This window comes from Abramis brama (assembly GCF_963993115.1).
Source record: "Abramis brama genome assembly, chromosome: 8".
NCBI classification, from domain to species: Eukaryota; Metazoa; Chordata; class Actinopteri; order Cypriniformes; family Leuciscidae; genus Abramis; species Abramis brama.
This window is the reverse complement of record NC_139970.1, coordinates 12326764-12347779: the sequence shown is the minus strand read 5'-3', so window position 1 is coordinate 12347779 and position 21016 is coordinate 12326764. Positions and strand designations below refer to the sequence as shown.

General features: G+C 37.8%; 1 protein-coding gene across 1 annotated transcript in view; it reads left to right on the top strand.

Annotated features, from left to right (window-relative positions):
- myo3b (myosin IIIB) overlaps positions 1–20519 on the top strand; it is a gene marked incomplete at its 5' end in the record, with an annotated part of 113631 nt that extends 93112 nt beyond the window's left edge. The window contains 4 exons of the mRNA XM_084122895.1: positions 3471–3571; positions 4038–4084; positions 5384–5556; positions 19995–20519. Of these exons, the coding sequence (XP_083979021.1) occupies positions 3471–3571; positions 4038–4084; positions 5384–5516 (281 nt within the window). The 3' untranslated portion in view covers positions 5517–5556; positions 19995–20519. The remainder of the gene's footprint in view (positions 1–3470; positions 3572–4037; positions 4085–5383; positions 5557–19994) is intronic.
- Positions 20520–21016: the final 497 nt, after the last annotated feature.

Sequence of the window (21016 nt, the reverse complement as noted above, 5' to 3'; positions counted from 1 at the left end):
GCCTGATTATTAGAAGGTTCAGATAAATCCCATGCTTCATTTTTTTTTTAAATATAAGATCTGGCCAGTTCAATAAACATTTCTGTGTAACGTTTTTCTAAGAAAAAAGGTTACATTTTATCCTGATTTTATGGAGTGTTGTCCCGTCTTTGTCTGGGGTGTGATTCTGTGCTCCAGAAGTGTGGTACACAGGCCTTAGGCGGGATGAAGAGCGTTTAGATGGCTTTTGACTGCTTGTGTGATGCTGGCCTATCAGAGGAAGAGCAGCAGCCCTGAGGGAGAGCTCTGGATCAAATGGTGCTGATTTCCCAGACAAAGGGGGAGGATCAGGCACTAACCCACATGTGTGTGGTAGTGGGACTTACATATCACTAATAGCTCAAGGTCAAACTACTTAAAGGCTGTGTTAGGAGAGAGATCCAACTGAAAGGCATTGCTCTCTCTCTCTCTCTCTCTGTCTGTCTCTCTCAGTGGTTTAACTGAATTCACTTGACATGCAAGTTCAGTTGCACATTATCACATTTCAGGTTTTTACATGAAACTTCATTCGAAACCCTTTTTGCTTCAGTAGCACAACTTATTAAAGGGTTAGTTCAACCCAAAAATCACCAATGAAGATTTCTGTCCCTCCATTGACAGCTACACAACTACCACTTTGTCTAATCAAAAAGTTCATAAAGAGATTTTAAAAATAAATCCATATGAATGGAACACAAAATTAATTTGTGTTAACCGTGTGATTGCTAGTGCCATTGTTTTTCTGTTTGAGCTACAGCACTGCTGTGTGTGCAAATGTGAACCGATGCATTGTTCACTGTAAGACCTGGCACGTGTTAATAAAGGAAACAGGGTCAATTTTGATTTAATTTTTAGTTAACAAATTTCTGATTTAGCTTACCCGTAATTATAGCTTATATATTTAATTTATGAATTAATTATTTCAGTATTAATATATATTTTTATGAATCAATTTCCCCAGTATTTGATTCCATATTATTGCTGGTAGGGAATATTCCTCTGTGTGTTTAGCATCTGGATGAAATTACTGAATTGCTGTCAGAACAAATTTGTTCATAAATGTGTTTTTTACATTTTTCACCTCTTATTTTTATTCTAAACAGTTATGCTCTCTCTGTTTGATCTCCGCTCATAGAGTTTCTGTCCAAACAGAATTTTGATTTACAATCATGAAATGACTTGCAGAGCAGTTCTGTTATACGGGAAGGTTGCAGGTCCTTGATGGGAAAAGTCAACTTTTGCAGAAAGTGATTTTGAAGTTTAAAGCAGTAGCTTCATGTGACACCGAGCGCTCTTGACCCATTTGGAGAACTTGTGGACCAGAACTGTGCAGTCATTATAAGTGCATCAATGTACAGCAGTAGAGCACATCACCCGCTCTTTAAACATTTCTGAAGCTGCGGAAAGTCAAATCTATGCAAAGCTGAATTACACCCAGCGAGAGAAAGACTGAACTTCAGTGCTTTGAAGTGTTAGAAGGATAGAGATGTTCTTCGGTCTGTTCAAAGCCATCACGCCATTCTGTTCCGGAGCGTTCTGCAGAACGAGTACATCACTGAACTCTGTTTTAGAGACGATTTACAGTGGATCTGGAAAGATGATGAGTAGAGAAGCTCTGCCTCGTCGAGATGAAACAGGCCCAGATATTAAATATACATGCTGGCGTAGAAAGGTGTCCTGGATTTCTGCTCATTTTGTCATGTTTGTAGATTTGAAAGGTTACGAGTGAACACGAGGAAGCAAGACTCTCTCTCTTTCTCCTCTTCCTGACATGCTGTTTGATCTACGATAATTGTAATCCGATAGAATTTTGGAGGATCAGATAGTTGGTACTCATGTTTGATTGTGAAAAGTACACACTGCATATTTAAAACTACTTGAGTTTTTATGTGATGACATGAATTATTAGAAAAGCGGTTTACAAGTTTATATAAAACTGTATAAATATATATTTTATCCACTCCTAGTAGTATTTTAAGGTGACATAGTCATATTGTACTTAAATAAGTAATTAGTAATTTTAATTAACTACATGTACTTACTATAGAGTTACAGTTAGGGTTTGGGGTTACACTTTATTTTAAGGTGTCAGTGTTATAATGTAAATATATATTTAAGTACTGAGTAACATTAATCAACTACATGTCTTACTATAGGGTTAGGGTAGGATTAGGGTTTGGTTGAGGGTTAGTTGCATGTAATTATGCATAATTTACTGCTATTACTATGGTAAGTACATGTAACGTAACAAAGACACTGTAAAATAAAGTGTTAACGGGTTTGGTTTAGGGTTAGTTACTTGTAATTATGCATAATTTACTGTTATTACTATAGTAGGTACATGTAGTAATGTGTAACTACGTCATCTTAATAAAGTGTTACCAAAAATCTTATAGACTTATATTTGAGATGACTATTGACTTGGACTAAATGCCCCGATATACTCACTGCGAAGTTCTTTTCCGTTCATCATTTAGGGGTAAATAAATACGTGAGCAGCAATACAAAGTTTGATTTTGTTCGAAATTACGTCACATCAGTTCGTTCTTTGATTCCGCTTTAAGTTTATCGGGGCATTAAGGCTCTGTTTACTCCTGGTATTAAGATGCGTTTTGGTCGATCGGATCACAAGTGGACGACGATAAATACAGGAGTAAATGAGGTCTAAAATGTTTTGGAGCTTGTCCACTTTCAAGCACTTCCAGATGTAGTTGAAAACACATTCAACCGTAGTCATGTGATCGAATGTGTTCAAACAGACACAAAGGACCATCTACTCTCCGTCTACTGATCTAATGAGTAACATAATGAGAAGAGCTCTAGCCGGCTGAAGAACCAAGTTTGGTTTGAAGATGAAAATCATAACAAACACAATGTTCTCTCACCATTCCTGATTTCTAACTCACGCTCAGTTCGGCTTCAGATCAGTTCGGTTGATCTTGAGCAGAAACTAAAGCTGATGCTCTCCGTGTGCGTTCATATGTAAATTACACGTGCTTATTTCGTCCATTATATCGAAAGATCTGAAAAAAACACATACATTTACCCGCCCATAGACCCTCCTCTCGAAGAAATCAGGACAGAAGTGAATGAAAGTGGACAAAAGAGACGGATTAAAACACCAGGTGTGAACAGGAATGTGTCTCCCTCGACCAAAACGCATCTTAATACCAGCTGTAAACAGGGCCTAATTATCAGTCAGATCATTTTTGCAACCCCATAACAACAGCCTCAGTATTGCAATGACAACTTTTGCATGGACACACCACTCACATTTTCTTCCAGAATGTAAAAATCTCGCCTTGTACTATTGTTAAGCGTGTGCATGTGATGTATTTATGTTGCAGCTGTCAGCTTTATTTGTGCTGCTCTGCTTATACAATTCCTTCAGGGCGACACAATGGGAGACGTGTCACTGATCCGTCCCGTGTGTGTGTGTGTGTGTCCCGCAGGTCCAACGGTGAAGCTGCATCACCGATCCCCTCGGCGTAGAGGACAGCAGCCCAAGCTCCTGAACAGCCCGGAAGACAGTCTTTATTACAACCATCTCAACGTGAGTTCAAAGCCTTTCATGGAAGCCTTTGTCTAACTTTGTTTCCAGATGATAATACAATTAAAGCTACCTGTGCCAGACCCCCGAGCCCCCACCCCCACGCCGCTCTGCCGTTCTGTTGTCTCCACCATGTGCTTTGGCGCTTTATCTGTTGCTTTCATGTGAGGATGTCTCCCTTCACGGTGAATAATTGATGTGGTTTATCAAAGCCGAGCAAGATGCCTGCCTCATCAGCCTCAGCCCCACGCGCTTTGATCAAGAAAAATTATGCTGTGACTTCTGATATTATCAGCATCTGCACACATTCAACACAAAATCACTTTGAATTAAAAATTAATGATTCTCTCGCGCATGTTCCTTGCTTTCGCGCTTGTCTTTTCTGAAGCTTTTCTAACTCCGAGCGCGTGTGTGTGTGTGTGTTTGTCTGCGTGTGTTTGCGTGCGCTGGTTCTGTGTCCTCTCTGCAGAGAAGTCTGGATTATCAGGGGAGCAAGAGGAAACCCAGAAAACTGGGGTAAATAACAGCTTTCCTTCTTCGTATCTAAACACCCCACCAGCTCAGGAGGGGAGCCGAGAAGACCACAGCTCTGTTTGCTTCTCATGCAAATTTGCAGCTGAAAATGCGAGCTATTTAAGAAGCCTTTTTATGTGTATTATTTTTGGGAGGAGAGAAGACGTGGTATAAGAATGCATGTATTAATTGTGAGATATGTGACCTCACAGTCTGTGAAGTTAAGCCTGGTTCCTCTAATACCTCGAGCAGGCTGTATATCAGCGCTCTTTATTAAAGGATTAACCGTTTCTCGCGTTTTCTTTTATTTATTTCATATTTTTAACCCCTGCGAAAAACCTTTCTTGTTCTTAGTTTGTTACTTTAGTATTTTTTCCACAGTTAAAGAGTAGCTAATGGAATAATAAATAGCAATATGTTTTATTCATTTTAGCGCCTGTAATTTTTAGGTGTTTCAGAAACAAATGCAACTGACTGACTGACATGAAAAAGAAACTAATTTTAACAGTATTTTGTTAATTCTTCTATAATTATTAAGCATACAGTTTTTATGATCTCATATTGGTTGAGAGATTATGCTCAAGTGTTGCACTTAATTTTCCTCACCATAGAATCATTTCATTGAACTACTGAGGACACAATAAAAAATATATTAATAAAAATAAAAAAAGCATTCAGTCAAGTTGAATAACTATTCAAATATGTACTGATACACCAATAAATCAATTCTTAAACTCATTTAATTTACAATGTGGAGCTCTGTATCAGTGTATCAACTTCACAGTATGATTCCCAGACCATTCAGTTATACCACGCCTAACAATATATTCTAAAACAGCTTCATAAAACAAAAACACAATTTTCTTATCAACCCCATAAAAGCACAGCCTAAGTGCAATTTCGGATGTGTGTTTAAAGGAAATAACAACCAGTACAGTATAGCACCTAAAATATACCCTCTTTCTTATGTAATACAAGGCAGGGCTGAAAATTGTCCACCAGTACATTTGTACATTTCCACCAGTATATAATTAATACATTTTACTGTAAAAACTTGACAATGATTTAAAAAATGTCAATGGTGGAGCCATAACTTAGCTCCAGAAACTACCTTATCTCACTCTTAAAAATGACTTTTGTTCTTGTAACCTTACAGTTAAGTTATTTCAGTTATATTAATGAATAATTTTGACTTGATAGATCCAGTTAATTTAGATATTACATAATGAATATTTTTTACAGCGTACGCTGTTTGACTTCATGTGTCTGTGACTCTTATCACGTTTCTCTCTCATTTCTCAGGCAAATCAAGCTCCTGGATGGAGAGGATGAATATTATCAACTACTGTCAACAATAGAGTCAGTTCCTGAGGAGGATGTTTTATCTGGCCCCTCCCCAAACTCTACTGCCCCTCCCACTATCTCATCCAGATGAGCTGTGCTCCGCCCACCTCTTAGACTCACGCTGACAGCTGGTAAGAGCTCCACAGACTGCAGACCACTGCATCTGTACACCATTAAACACACACACTACCAACTTATTGGCTTAGATACTTGTTACGTCATGATTCTAAGTATTTAAAGGGATAGTTCACCAAAAAATATTATTATTATTTGTCTATACAATGGAAGTCAATGGTCACCTGTTTGGTTGCATTACTCAAAATATAGAATTTCATACAGGTTTTGGAATGACATGAGGGTGAGTAAATGATGACAGAATGAACTATTCCTTTAAAAGCAATGACAATAAGTCATTGCAGGTTGTTCTTTACAATGATTTTACCATGATTAAAGATGACATGAAAGCATCGCTGTTAGCTTTGAGGCCATCTACACCCTTGTGAAAAAAGTATACATTCTATACACTGCAACACTTTGTACTCTCTTTAAGTGCACTTAAGTGGCATTTTATTTAATTAATATTATCTGCAAGTACAGTTTTTTTATTATTATTCTTTTAAGATTTGAAGTACATTCATTACAATTATGCACACTTCTTTTTCCACTTTTTCTACCCATATTTGTGTCCCAACCCAATTAAATTAATAATAATAACCTTATTTTAGGACAAGACCTTTGATTTGTATGAACATCCTGTTCAGTAGAAAATATGCCATCCCAGTAAATTAAAATGTTTTCGGACGGACTTTTATGGGGTCTTTAAAGGGTGTTGATGAGCGTGAAGCGTGGTTCAATCATGCTCGGCATCAAGTAGCTCATTGTTTTTTTTTAAAAGAGCAACAGAAATAGGATAACAGCCACCAGTGTTTATTAAAATTAGTCATATTTATTTATTTAATAATATTCTTGTACCAGTATTAGGTTTTTGTACTGAAAAGAATCATCATGAATGTCTGAAACATCATACATTTGCTCAGTACGTTTAAGTTAAATATAAATGTTTTATATTGAGAAAATAGTTAGTTGATACTACGATTGATTTCAGAGCCTTTTAGCCTTGAATATGATCACAATATAGCACAACTTCACATAATTTATTGCGTAATTAATTTGGCTTCAGACATGGCTCATCCAGTCTGACTTTAGACCTGAACAACCTTTAGACCTTTTTTACAAAGATGAATTATACAGGACACTTACCTGGCCACAGAAGAAAGGTGGTATTTTTGACAACTGTAACAGACCTTGGCACAGGACTAGTGTCAGTGAATGAGTACTACTAAAAAATATAGCAAAACTGCTCTTCAGAGAAACAACAAATCACTCACAGACTGCTTTGTCTCTTTATTTCTGTGCTCTTTTGTCCATCTCTTTTTGTGATTGTAGTCTTGTTTGCTGTGGCAGACTGTCAGATCAGACACGTTTTGCTCTAATACACATGACAAACAGTGCAGATGTCACATGGCATGAATGAATGAAGAATTTAATGACAGAGCTCACTGATTTTGGAGACGTTGGCATCCTGTGGTGTCATAATAGTCACTCAGGACACAACAGCAGTTATTTTTTGACTGACTTTCTATTGACTTTCTACCCATATACATACAGTGGCCCTCAAAAGTACTTGGACACTAAAGACACTTTAAAAAATAGATGAATTCCATTGATTTATCAAAGCAAGTGACATTTTTAGTCAAGTCAAGTCACCTTCATTTAAATAGCTCTTTTTACAATACAGATTGTTTCAAAGCAGCTTCACAGTGATAATAGGAAATAAATGCAATAAAGATTGTTTTGGCTGTACATCAGTTCTAGAAGAAAGTCATTGTCCAGCTTAAATAAGTTTTTGATTGATTCATTTCGGTTGAAAAAATCATTAGTTATTGACTTATGTGGGCCGCTTAAATGACACCATTTTCAACTGAAAACAGAAACTTTTAATACGTACTGGTTCATCTACACGACAACAGCGTTTTGGTGGCCAGAGAACGCAAACTTTGAAGTAGGTTACAAGTTTTTGAAAAACGTGAATCTGTGAAAATGGTGATGGTCAACGGTTAATCATTTTGATAACATTTCGATACAGAGGAAAAAACTGTTTGTTGTGAAAAAAAAAAAGAACTTATGTCTAGTTGACACAGTCTCTGCTGACACTACAGGGCTGCGTTTTGGTCGTGTCTAGGCGCAGGTATTTCATCTGATCTTCATATGGCCCGGGTCCGGCTGACTACAGTAAACCTCAGGATAAACAGAGAGACTAATATTAGCAAAGAGTACATCAGGTGTTATGGACCAGCTGGAGTTTGTTTATTAAGCATGCAGGGCAACCACCCAGTAGAGCATTACAATAATCTAGCTCAATCTAGTTGAGGTCATGAACACATGAACTAACTGTTCTGCATTTGTCATTGAGAGCATATGACGTAATTTAGATATATTTTTAAGAATGCGGTTTTACAAATGCTAGAAATGTGGCTTTCAAATGAAAGATTGGTATCAAAGAGCACACCCAGGTTCCTAACCGACGAAGAAGACTTCAGAGAGAGCTATCAAGTGTTAGACAGTATTCTAGGTTATTACGTGTGGGTTTTTTTGGTCCAATAATCAGAATCTCTGTTTTTTCAGAATTGAGAATTTCAGAAATTCGAATGCATTCTGTTAATTTTGAGAATTGGTAAGTTTTGTTGGTGCGCGAGGATATATAGAGCTGAGTATCATCAGCATAACAGTAAAAGCTAACGCCATGCTTCCTAATGATGTCTCTCAAGGGTAGCAGGTACAGAGTGAAAAGCAACGGTCCTAGTACTGAGCCTTAAGGTACTCCATATTGAACTTGTGGTCGATATGGCACCCTTTCGTTTACTGCTACAAACTGATAACGGGTCATCATTTGTTCATCTGTATTATATCTGTTTTTTTTATTTGTTGAACATCAATAAAAAATTTACCTTTAAATCGGTTTTAGAGTTTTTTGTATTTACTAATTCGGGAAACAGACACAGTCTCTATATGATGAAATCTAGGTAAAAGAGTCTCTGTGTTTGGATTTAACTGATTTCTGTGAAGTGAGACAGCTAGCAGACGGGCTGTTTAGCCAGTCTGTCTGTTTCCTGACTTGGGCCCCAGTTATTCAAGGTTCAACTCTTAAGACCCCAGGAGAGATGAATACCATCTCTTTTTAACAGGTCAGGTCTGCCCCAAAAACTTTTCCAATTGTCCGTGAAACCTATATTATTCTGCGGACACCACTTTGACAGCCAGCCATTAATTGGGGACAGGCTGCTAAGTATCTCATCACTCCGGTGAACAGGGAGGGGGCCAGAGCAAAATACAGTGTCTGACATCGTACTTGTGAGTTCACACACCTCTTTAATGTTATATAATGTAATTTTAGGACACTTTGAGCTGGGCTGGAAGAATCAGGGAAATAACGAAAACAAAACCAAAACAGACTATACATGTTACAAAAGCCAGGTAAACAACACAGACCAGCATTATGTCAGTGATCGTTCCTCAAGTCTGTGGAAAAAACGAAACCGGTTCACAACAGACTCCAGCCTGGCCGAGAACAGGCTATGGCTCCAGAACGTGAACCCTTCTGGTGGTAAAGGGGTATGTGTGAACTTCAGAAGAACTGACTTCATACATCCACTAATGTAAATCACCAAAACCCCAGTTGATTAAAATGCATTGAGCAAAAATTATGAAAAAAAGTGAAGTTAGTGAAGAGAAAAGCAGTTGTTGACACTTTCTTTGTTATTTTATATCTATTGCAAAGTCATTCAGACATTTTTAAGTGTGATTTCGGTGTCGAAATTATTTGTGAGGCCACAGTATTTGTCATACTGTCATCTGTCTAGTTTATTTCTTGGTTTTGTGACAGAGCTCCTGTTTTGTCATGTCTTTGTGTGGGCATGCGGCTTCGAGCATTCGAGCTTTCGCTCATTCTCGTGCACTGTCTTGTCGTGTGAGCATGCGGGTTCGAGTTCGCTCACACCGTACGCTCTTCTGTCGTGTTTACATCGGCCACGTGCTTTCATGACATGTTTTGTCTCTTACTGTGTAGCACACAGCTTGTGTTTTACACTAGCTGTGTGCTTTCATGTTGTCATGTTTTGTGTGAACACGTGGCTTATGAGTTTTCTCATTAGCTGAGTGTTCATGTCCCGTTTTGTGTGAGCACATGGCTTGTGATTTGTTTTACTGGCCATGTGCTTGTGTTCTAGTCATGTTTGGTGTGAGCACATGGCTTGCCATGTGTTTGCCATGTGCTCTCCTGTAAGTTTGTCTTGCCCCGCCCTTCTTGTTACCTGATTATTGATCATTTGTCTTGCCCCGCCCTTCTTGTTATCTGATTATTGATTATTTGCCCCACCTGTCCTCCCTCGTTACCTGCTTTGTTTGCTCTCCCTATTTATTCTCCTTGTGTTTTCAGTCCTGTGTTGGTTCGTCGGCATATGTACACCGTGTGTTTCCCTGCTGTGTGGTTCTGACAAGTCAAGTTAAGCCAAGCCAAGTCTAGTTGTTCAAGTCTGGTTTGTTTTATTTTATTATCATTAATAGCCCATTGACTCTGCACATTGAGTCCTCGCTACTTTCATCACCATACCTGACACTATTATTAAATAATACATGAATATTTATATAATACATGAGTACAAATGAATTATTTTTGGAGAAAAATAATTCACCAAAAATGTTTTATTATCTTTTGAATTATAAACAATCAAAGATCAGAGAATGCATTTATTATTTTAAATGTGTGGGGTTTTTTGGGTTTTTTTTAGTGGTCCTTATTGTCTAAACCTACATTTTTAAGGCCCTTTGAACCAAATATTGAACTGCCCTTTTGAATATTGTGTGATGTTTAGGGCAGCCCTGCACACTCAGAGATAGATTTGACCTTATCTCATGGCGTCAGGCAATATCTGCATTTCAAAGCCTCTCATGGTTATGGAAAGTTAGAGGAATACTCTACAATGTCTTTCTTATTTTTGATTCACATCCTTGATATAGTTCTTTCATTAAACACAGTTTATCAAACCAATAATGATACAATCATTAATTTGAATTCTCCTCAAGGAGGCAGATAACATTAGCACATGAAAAGTGATTTTTTGCTTTTGATCCCCCCCTCTCACAGAAACAGAGACAAAAAGACATGAAGAGAGCAAGATAAGACTGTTATGAATGCCTTGCATTTCAAATTGTTTTCCACTTTGTTCTTTAAACATGTTTTTTTTTTTACTTTTTCTCTAAATCTTTTTTTTTTTTTTTTTTTTTACACAACATTCGCGGACCTGCCGTGATGTTGGTGTAAATGAGATTCTAGATGAAATTCTGGACAAATCTCTCTCTCAGATGAGAAGGGCCGCACAGCGCACACAAGCCAATTTGTGGCGCTGTTTAATGAAATTTGCATATCATTTGGTTCATCTGAAGTTGTTGACCCCTCAGGGCCCAGAAGAAAATCTGATCTTTAGTGAAGATGTAGACAGATCTTATTCTCTCAAACTCTCTCTATATCTTTCTGGCTCTCTCTTTCAACTGCTTTCAGGTCAAAAACAGCCTTATTAGCATGCTTGCCTTACTGGAATTGGCAAGGTTACATTTCCAATATTTTCAAAGAATGAAATTTAATTAATAAATATTGCACACATATTCAAACAGCAAGAATTCACATATCTTATAGCCACACTTGTGTGTTGCAGGTAGATTTCATATCAAAATGAGTCTGGTGGTTTGATATTTCAGTTCAGAAATGGCACAATCTTTTTTGTCCGTTTATGGCACGTTATGTTTGTTGAGTCTGTTCTGGATCGGGTTCTCATCAGTTCATTGATGCATATAGTGAGGAGATCTGTGTGTTTGTAGCCAATTGTAACAGTAGTTATATTGATTTGATGAGGTTTTTCCTTCAGAACTGCTGTCAGGTATTTTGATTTGGAGACTCTCATGCCAAACACTATATGAAGGCTTTTTTCTTTGAAATCGATGAAGCAGAGGAAAATTTCGCCTATATTTCGGTTGATTTGTTAATCAATTACAATCCTCTGAGTGGATGCATCATCTGATGTGTGACGTTTTGGTAAGAAGCCAATTTGGCATTTGTTCAGTAAATTTCTGTCACTATAAAAAAAGTGGATGTTTATATTTGTTCTTGTATTTTACACAGGTTTACACATATCCCATATTAATAATTAGAGTCAAATAATGGTAATGAAACATTGCTCTCAGATGCTGGGAAATATGCTCGTCCTGAAGAGATGAATTTGAGAACAGCTGATCTAAATTTGCAATTTATTTCATGGTCCGTGCATATTCAAAGTGGTGCGTACTTTGTTGTTTTCGTTGTAGAAGAGTGTGTAGAAATTGGTTTTTCAGTTATCTAAATTTTTATGATCTTTGTTTAGTGTTGTCCAGTTTCCTCTGTTCATTTTTACAATTAGTGTCCTCATTTGTATCTAGCTGACATCCGTTTTCATTCTGACAGAGGTGAGAAAAACTCCTCTGTGTTTGGTTGCACTTTATTTTACAGTGCACTTTCAGTGTAATTACAGTGTACTTACCAAGAAACTACTGAGTAATATAAGGTAACCTCATGGGTTAAGGTTAGGTTTAGGGGTAGGTTCAGGACTAGTACCTAGTTATTACCCAGTTATTGTAATTGCAACAATAAGTATATAGTGTCCATCCGAAACGGGGCTACCTCTTCTTATCTCTTTCCTTTTACATGCATCATAAAGCAGTTTCCCACTGAACTAGTAAGTCTTTACTGTGATTTTGAGGTTAGATGGGTGAACTCTGTCACTGTCACTGGGACGGTACCCTTCAAAAATGTTCTAATATTTGCCATTTAGATAATAATACTGTATATACGGTTCTGGTAACAATATGTACCTTCAAGGTCACTCTTTAGCTTTTTAAAGGGAACCGTCCCAGTGACTTTTTTTCTGACAGTGTATAGGCTCAAGAGGCTTTCAGAAGTTTTGGGTAGGCTTTCAGAAATGTTGATCTTTAAATGTATACCAAGTTTGTGACATATTTGGAAAACATTTTAAAGACAAATATTACTGTGAGTGATTTTCAAGCAGGCACATTATGCACACTTCTGTGAAGGCGTCGTGGACACGAGTGCTTTCCCATGTATTACAGTGAATAAAGAACATGCTTGTTCATAAATGGCCTCCATGTCTCACAGATTTTGGTTTTAGAATTCATTTTAATGTTTAACCGAAAGTGTCGATTTAATACTCAACTTCCATGCAACTTCCTTCTAAAACACTGAATTAAAATGAACCGATTACCAAAATTACTCGAGGCCTAATTTCGAATGACAGTAATGCTCAAGCCAGCAGACAGAGACGATATACATACATAATCATCACGAAGTTCTGTGAATGTGTGTTTGTCAGTGTGTGCATACTGACTAGCTCTAGTTCTAATCATAGCTGGCCGTGTCCAGTTTTCTTGCGGTAATGAGAATATTCTGCGAGCATTATTCCCCGTCGGAGAATATTTAGTTCCTCTGAAAAGCGCCGGCTGAAATAGGTCACTCTAACACCCGCGAGTGCCTCTTTAAAGAACATCGAATCCATTAAGAGAGATCTTGTTCCCTAGATTATTTTGGCCCTGTTTTGCCATGGAAATCAATTTTGAACAAGCTCTCTAGTTTTTGTGCTTGCGAGAACCCTCTGAAGTTTGCCTTCACGGCGGGGACTGTTCTTCATACCGACATTCTTGAACCGAGACGATATCAAACCGAAGAAACCGCATATGGCATGTGGAACTCTGATTGTCCAGCACAATGCTTTTATTGACAAGCAAAGCTGATCTTGTGTCAGAAGCTCAATGTTGGCCCTGCACCTGTGCTCTTTAATATCTCAATAACTCTCCATAAAACCAGGACTGCCTATTCTTTGCGCTCATTAAAGCGCCCTCCGCATCTGGAGCGCCTGACGATCTCTTTTAATGTGGTCCGCGCTCCGCCGAAGAGTTTCCCCCCTCGGTTTTAACTGTTTGTTCTAGACCGTGTGTTTTCTTTCCCAAGTATGCAGAGCAATGTGGCACCTTTCAGATATTCTGCAGCCGTAATCTTTAGATAGAGGAGTATTTATTGTCAGACAGCACACTCTCTCATACTAATAGACAGGGTGGACTTCAAAGGGGGAGCACAAATAGACTAGCATTGTCCTGTCTCTATATCCTCTAGAGTTCAAAGGAAGAGTTTTGAATAGCAGTGTTTCCAAAGCCTCTCTTTCAAACCTGCTGGGATGTAAAGCAGGTAACCTGCCATTGATACACAAGAACACACACTCCCGCACTCCCATATATGTTCATTTGCTAGTAAACGCTTCCCGCGAGCTGCACCTCCTAATCACGGCCTGGGATAATAAAGCCGGGAATGAAAGTAAACACTTTATTTTGCCGTCTTTGCTTGCCGCCTCTCCGAATAAACAGGTACTTTAGGATATTTTCAGATTAGCACCGCGACACTTTTACGCTGACTGATGTGTGACAGACAGACAGGCATAAGAGCCAAACAGATGTCGGGTACAGGGGTGGGCGCCCTCCCTAAAGACTGATTTAATGAAGAACCGCGGAAAGAGAGAGGGTTACGAGGAGAAAGACAGAAGGAGAGAGCGAGCTATAGCGTAAGATGTAGAAAGAGAAGGGCTGAGAGGGGGAGAAGGAGATAAAAGAGTGAGTGGAGTACGCACATCAAAGACTTGCTAATGATGGTGGATGCCATTAGGGCTTGTAGTGGCCTTTGTTTCGGCTTCCTAACACCTGCAATTTGTTGAGGGCTTTCTATGCCCCGCTGAATTACCCACATTTGCATGAGCACTAGTGAATACCGAAGGGATAAAAGTGGGAGATTTTACCCCGCTGCATTTGGACTTGAATGTGCCCAGATCTTGCCAGTGTTCGTCATCTGTCTCTCTGTAGTAACTGAGCTATTAGCTCAACTGTGTCTGAAAGATTTAAGGTTTACCAAACCAGTCTATACTTTGACAATCGATTTCCGGTTCCTCAACTACAGGCTCTTTTATGTCCCGGGACGACTTGATTTTGTTAATCAGATTTCCAACTTTTTTCTAAAACTGTTTGAGAGCTTTTCACTGTGGCTTCATTACTTATTTTTGCTGCATTGAAAATGCATAGAAAAAAAAACTGTTTTATAGTTAAAACTATGATAATCTAAACAGGCAAACATTAAAGATAAACCATTTAAATATTTGTTACGTTACTGTTCCAAAGTTTGGGGTAAGTAATAAAAAAAATATGTTTTTGAAGTCTTTTATGCTCTACAAGGCTGCATCTATTTGATCAAAAATATTGTGAAATATTATTGCAATATAAAATAGCTGTTTTCTATGTGAATATATTTTAAAATGTAATTTATTCCTGTGATCAAAGCTGTATTTTCAGCATCATTACTCCAGTCTTCAGTGTCACATGATCCTTCCGAAATCATTCTAATATGATGATTTGATGATCAAGAAACATTTCTGATTATTATAAAGGTTGAAAAGGTGTGCTGCTTCATATTTTTGTGAAAACAGTGGTACAGTTTTTAATGAATATTTATTTGAAATATAATTTTTTTATGAATGTCTTTACTGTCACATTTGATCAATTAAAGGTGTAGTGTATGTGAAAATTATTTATATCAGATTTTACACTAATTGGCAGTCAGACCAACAAACAGACCAGCAGAGTTACTTGTTTAACAAGGAGACTTAATGTAAAAAAAAAAATACTATGAAAATATATTTTTATTCTTTAATAAACAAGCTGTAATGTGTGCAATTATGTAGAAAATGGTTAAAATATAATTTATTTGTGTGTATGTAGGATAAATAAAATGCTAGCTGGAAAATAAGCATTGTTGTCCATTTTATATATATAAAAAAAGAGTTTTCTACCAGAGAATGCTATTAAACGCAATATGTAATTTGACGTGACAAGACAGATTTCTCCTGTAATGTATGCAAATCTACTTTTAGACACTGACAGTGCAAACATTAAGTATAGAGACAAGTGAAAAGTGTTGGAGAAACGTGAAAATGCTGAATTCTGTAATCATGGGGTATGAGCTGAACACTGTCCCGCGCACGGCCATATGGAAGCGCGTGCAGCCCATATCTCCTGAAAATGAGCTAAAGTTTCTTTTCCTGCGGGGCTTGGATTGAGGTCTGGGGAAAATCAGAGCATGAAATTGCGATTAGCCCCTGTTGTTTCTGCAGACCAGGAATAGGCTACAGCACTTGGCATGGCCGAAGGTGTAACCTGTTTTGTTTGGCCTTGCTGAAGCCCTCCCAGATGGTGCTCGCAGCTGCCACTGAGCAAACGCAAGGAGGGCGAGCGCTGAGAGAGCTGGCCAGGACCTGTGTACATTCAGCAGGAAAAACAACAAATCAGCGATGGAAAGAGACTCCGCGTAGACTGATTCTTGTGCCTCAACTCTTATAGTAGCTACCCATGTACCTGTGGAAAGCAATTGACCCATTTCAGCTTGAATCCTTAGATTCTCTATGCTAAGCTTTTCCTGTTTATCAGAATATAAATTCTGGCATCATATAAATAAATAAAAAGATCTTTAAGGAAGTTTGATTTCTGAAGGATCATGTGACACTGAAGACTGGAGTAATGGATTTCGAATAAATTACATTTTAAAATATAGTACAACAGAAACCAATTCATTTAAATTGTAATAATATTTCATAGTATTACTGTTTTTACTGTATTTTTAATCAAATAAATTCAGCCTTGGTGAGATTAAGAGACTTCTTTCAAAAACATTAATAAACCTTAATGTTTCCAAACTTTTGAGCGGTACTGTAAAGCAAAAGGGGTTGGATCGGTATTATTTTAGTATCATAGATGTTATTATTGATATTATTTAGAGATAATATTGTAGTTTTTATTCATATTTTGAATTGCTTTTCATTTTAATTTTACTTAAAGGTTAAGTCATTTTGATTAGTTTTAGTTATGTAAGTGCATAAAGTTAAACTAAAAGCAATTAAGAAATGTTTCCTTGGCAACTAAATGAAATAAAACTTTAAGTTTTGTTAAAATCATATTTTATTTCAGTTATTGTTATTTTTGTTTTGAGTAACAAAACATTTTTTTCATGTTGTGAGGTTTCATTTTAGCTAACTTATACTAACCTATACTAACTTATACTTAACTGCAATAACCTACCCTGGGTTGGATAACTAATAGTAACTTCAATATAACCACTAAAATGCTAACCTAAGCATTTTTTTTTTCTGAGGCCAACATAGTTTTTTGATTCTTTCAATGGGAACGCTGCGTATTTAAAAAAAGGCAGCAATGCAACAGACTTATACTTTTTACCCAGCCGTCCAATCACAGTGGAGGAGGGGCGGGACAAATACCAAAGCGACCAACCACCGCATCCTGCTTGTACAGCATCAACAGATGGCAACAACAATGGAACAAAGTCACTTAAAACAAAGGCCAGAGCAAGCACTTTACATTCTGTCAACATTTTATATTCAGAAATAAGCTATCTGTGAATTCAGATACACTTCTGCAGATTTTCCTTATAATAGCAACCAAAAGTCTCAACTGAAAAAACACTGAAATGTGTGGTTGAAACGCCTCCAGCTAGCCGTGTTCAGCTGGCTAAAATCGCTTTGGTGGACACACGGCCTAAATGCACAAAAATGCTAAACTAAACTCGATCTCTTTAGTATTTCAATCGTGACTCAAACAGATGAAATGAAAATCAAATGAAGTATATTGCCCAAAAAATGGAAATTCTGTCAGTAATTACTCTCCCTCATGTTGTTCCAACCCCGTAAGACTTTCGTTCATCTTCGGAACACAAATTAAGATATTTTTGATGAAATCTGAGAGCTGTCTCACTCGTTCATAGGCTGCTAGGTAATTTCATCTGCCAGCCCAGAAAAGTTAAAATCGTTAAAATACTCCAAGTGACTACAGTGGCTCAACCTTAGCATTGACAGAATACAATTTTTTGGGTGAACTAACCCTTTAAGTCTCCTGATTCACCAATTCAAATATTTGTAAAATATCAAATTCTTCCAAGACCAGATGATCTGAGCTGCCTTCTACATTTACTTTATAGCTCTACTATTGTATGTATTATTGACACATTTGAGTCTATATGCATTTTCATATATGCTTTCAGGAGAAACATTGAGATAAAGTTGATTCTTAAGCACAGCTAGGAACTCAATTAAAGGTTAGGCAATTTTTTTCATAAACACTTTTTGTTATTCTGGTTGAAACTCTCTTCACATCCTGATAGCAATCAATAATAGAAGTGGTCTAAACATTAAAACATGTACATATATCTTCTGTGGAAGTCACATGACCCAAAAATGTTCGTCCAATACGATACGATGTCCTCCCTGTCTCAGCGTATGTATTTCCACACCTCCACACACCTGCTCTCGCAGACATCACACGTCATCAGAGCGTCTCGTGCTATGCAGAGTTAGACAGACGTCAGTCACCGAGAGCCACAAACGAAACCACAGCCGTCTTTTACAGTTCCTCCTGAACCAAAACAACCAGTAACCGTAACCGTAATTACGAGACGGCAACCCTTGATGTTCTACCTGGAGTTATTCACGTCCTCAGACTCAGATTTATGCGGTTCTGTGTAAACACTATCAACGCTGAAATGAATCTGCAGCAGTCAGGTGGTACAACTAGAGCTCTTTAAGTTGTTTATGTTTATTATTATTGTAATGTTAAGTGCTTTGAGACATGAGGTAGTTTAACGCCGCCTCTCGTGACACTTTACAGACTCTGCTGTGATCGTTCATGTGTTTTAAAGGTGTGGCTTTGGAGACGCTCTGAAGGGAGGGTGGGATCTCATGCTTTCAAAGCTAACTCTGAAATTACCTACCCTACCTTTAAGTATCTTGATCAATACTTTGTCCTTTGGGATTTGTGGATTTTGCAGCTCTATTTTACATCCTTCAATGGTTTAAACATGATCTTTAATTCCATTTGGCCTACCATTGTTTAATATTAATTTGCCTTCGAATTTGTTTGTTGGTATGAGTGTATAGTGAAATCTGAATGTTAATCATCTCGCTCTCTGCACTGAATAAACTGAAGTGTTTGATTAATTCAGCAAACAAAAAGAGACACATTTGTCCCAAGGACAAACATCTGCACAGAACTTCAAACCCCGTCAGACTGAATCTAAAATTAGTAAATATCCATGAACTATATGTTCAGCCCCTCCGCATAATCCGAAACCTCTGATCCCACTTGAGGAAGCCAGACGTGACCCCAACAATTACCGCGGGAACCGAGCGGGTCAGAGTTGCGATGCCACACACAGCGGCGAGCGGCTGGTTAAGGGGCGACCTCTCCCTCATCTCCTGACCCGAGGCCCGTCAGCGCACCGCTCCTTTTAAACGCGCAGCCCGAGCACAGGCAACAGTATCAGGTTTCAGGGGAAAATGTTGGAAATTAGCAAGAGCAGAGTCAGGCTACACCGCGTCGAGGGCAGAACACAATGGCAGCTTTCTGTCAGGGAGAAACTTCAAAGGCCCGCTGAGTGACTACTCTGAGTTGGACTTTGTTGTAGATCACTGAGGAAATTCACAGATGTTTTCTCATACGAGACACCATTACAGAGGCTCTCGTACCCGGTAGCCCCGAGCATTTCTCTGCCTTTCCATCTCTCCTGCTCTTGTGTGTGAGACAGATGTGGAGACCCTTTTTTCTTTTTTAGACTTTTTTTTTCCTTATTTTCTTCTGCTGTCTGTCCAAAGAACATGAAAAGCCAGACACGGCTCTGACCTGTCCGAAGAAGACCTATATATGAAGAAACTGACTGTTGACAGTTTTATCAAAAACTCGCAGACAGCGCCGTGATCTTGACCGAAGACTTCACTTAAAGTTGCGTGTTCTCCAGAGAACTCCTGATACTTTACAATATTTACATATGATTTGATTAAGATCTCCCATTGACCCTTTAAAGCCTACTGTTTCTTTGGTCACTAAATTATTAACATGATAAAAACTTGGCTGAAAAAACCTGTTGCACACAATCTTCTACATGCCTTCTGTCATCTGATTGTTAGTATATACTTTTTATCAAGTAAAAGACCGTAAAGTATAATTCTATAAGTCTCCCCCTTCATATTTGTATCAAGTAATCAAAGAATAACTGGTAACACCTTACGATAAGGTTTCATTTGTTAACTAAAATGAACAGTGAGCAATATATATATATATCATAAGAGATATGACCCATCAAATGCTCAGCAACAAACACATGTGCAAACTTGTATTTTTTTTTTGTTTTTTGTATATATATATTTTGTATAAAGGTTCGATAAACTATTCCATTTTATACAATTACATTTATCGCACTATTATTTAATATCAAGCTTTACAGGATTAAATGCGTGCATTTATGTTTTATATAATTGCTAAAACTAATCTCCCTCTTTCTTTCTTTCTTTCTTTCTTTCTTCTTTTACAGATTGACTTTTCCAGTGTTTTGCTACAAAATGTGCTGTACATATAAAATAATGAGGAGCGATTATTTATGTATGCGTTATTTTCTCAGTATTTGGATTTGCGTATTTATTATGAAAGGCAAACGTGCTATTTATCAGTTTTCTTAGAATAAAAATGAAAAACACATTTTATGGTTAATTATATAAGGACTCTCAAAGGCAGCCTGTTGAACTGTTAATATTTACAATAATTTGTTGCCAAACAACATGATTAGATGAGCGATGGCTGACTCACTGCGCTGCTTTTATTTCTTTTTTAAGACTGTTTGGTCTGAGCTGTTGATGAGTGACTGACCATAAAGCAAAGTGTGTGCATCCTTGTTCTCTGCATTGCTCATTGTTGTGTTGATATAAAACTCCCTTTTCTGGTAATAGATTCAGTGCACACGTCTGTGAATGGCATGTGAGTTTGGGTTGGTGTTCTCAATCCAATCTCACCAGCTGTTTTGTATCCTAATTTGTCTGAGAAATAAAGTCAACAAAATCAAATTTGCACTTTTGTCATTTATCGTGTGATGCTACTTTTAAAACTCTTTGCATGCACCGGATAACCTGAATTAAGGTTGCCAAAATGTGTGGCCGTTATTAAGCTGTCTGGACCCAGGAATATGCTCTTATGTAAAGAGAGATGTTTAGTTAAAACAGTGACTGTTAAGAAGAATAAACAGAATTGTGTCCCCTTGCGATTCTCTAAGGACTTCAGGAAAACTGAGCCCTCCTCCCTGTGGGATTCCCCCTCCTTCCCCCGTTACTATGTGAGAAACCTTAATCCCATCAAAAGAGCTGATCTGCTTCAACATCAAGCACTCCAAACTGCTGGAAAGGGACAGTTTAAAAAGTCATAGATTAGAGGCATCTCTCTGTGGGAGTTTGCTTGTCTTGTTTTTATTTAGTCTCATGCTCACATTGAAGCTGCGCTCACTGATGTGACAGTTTACTCGCCCGCAAAACTTAGAAACTACTAAACTTTGAAGCATTTTTCACG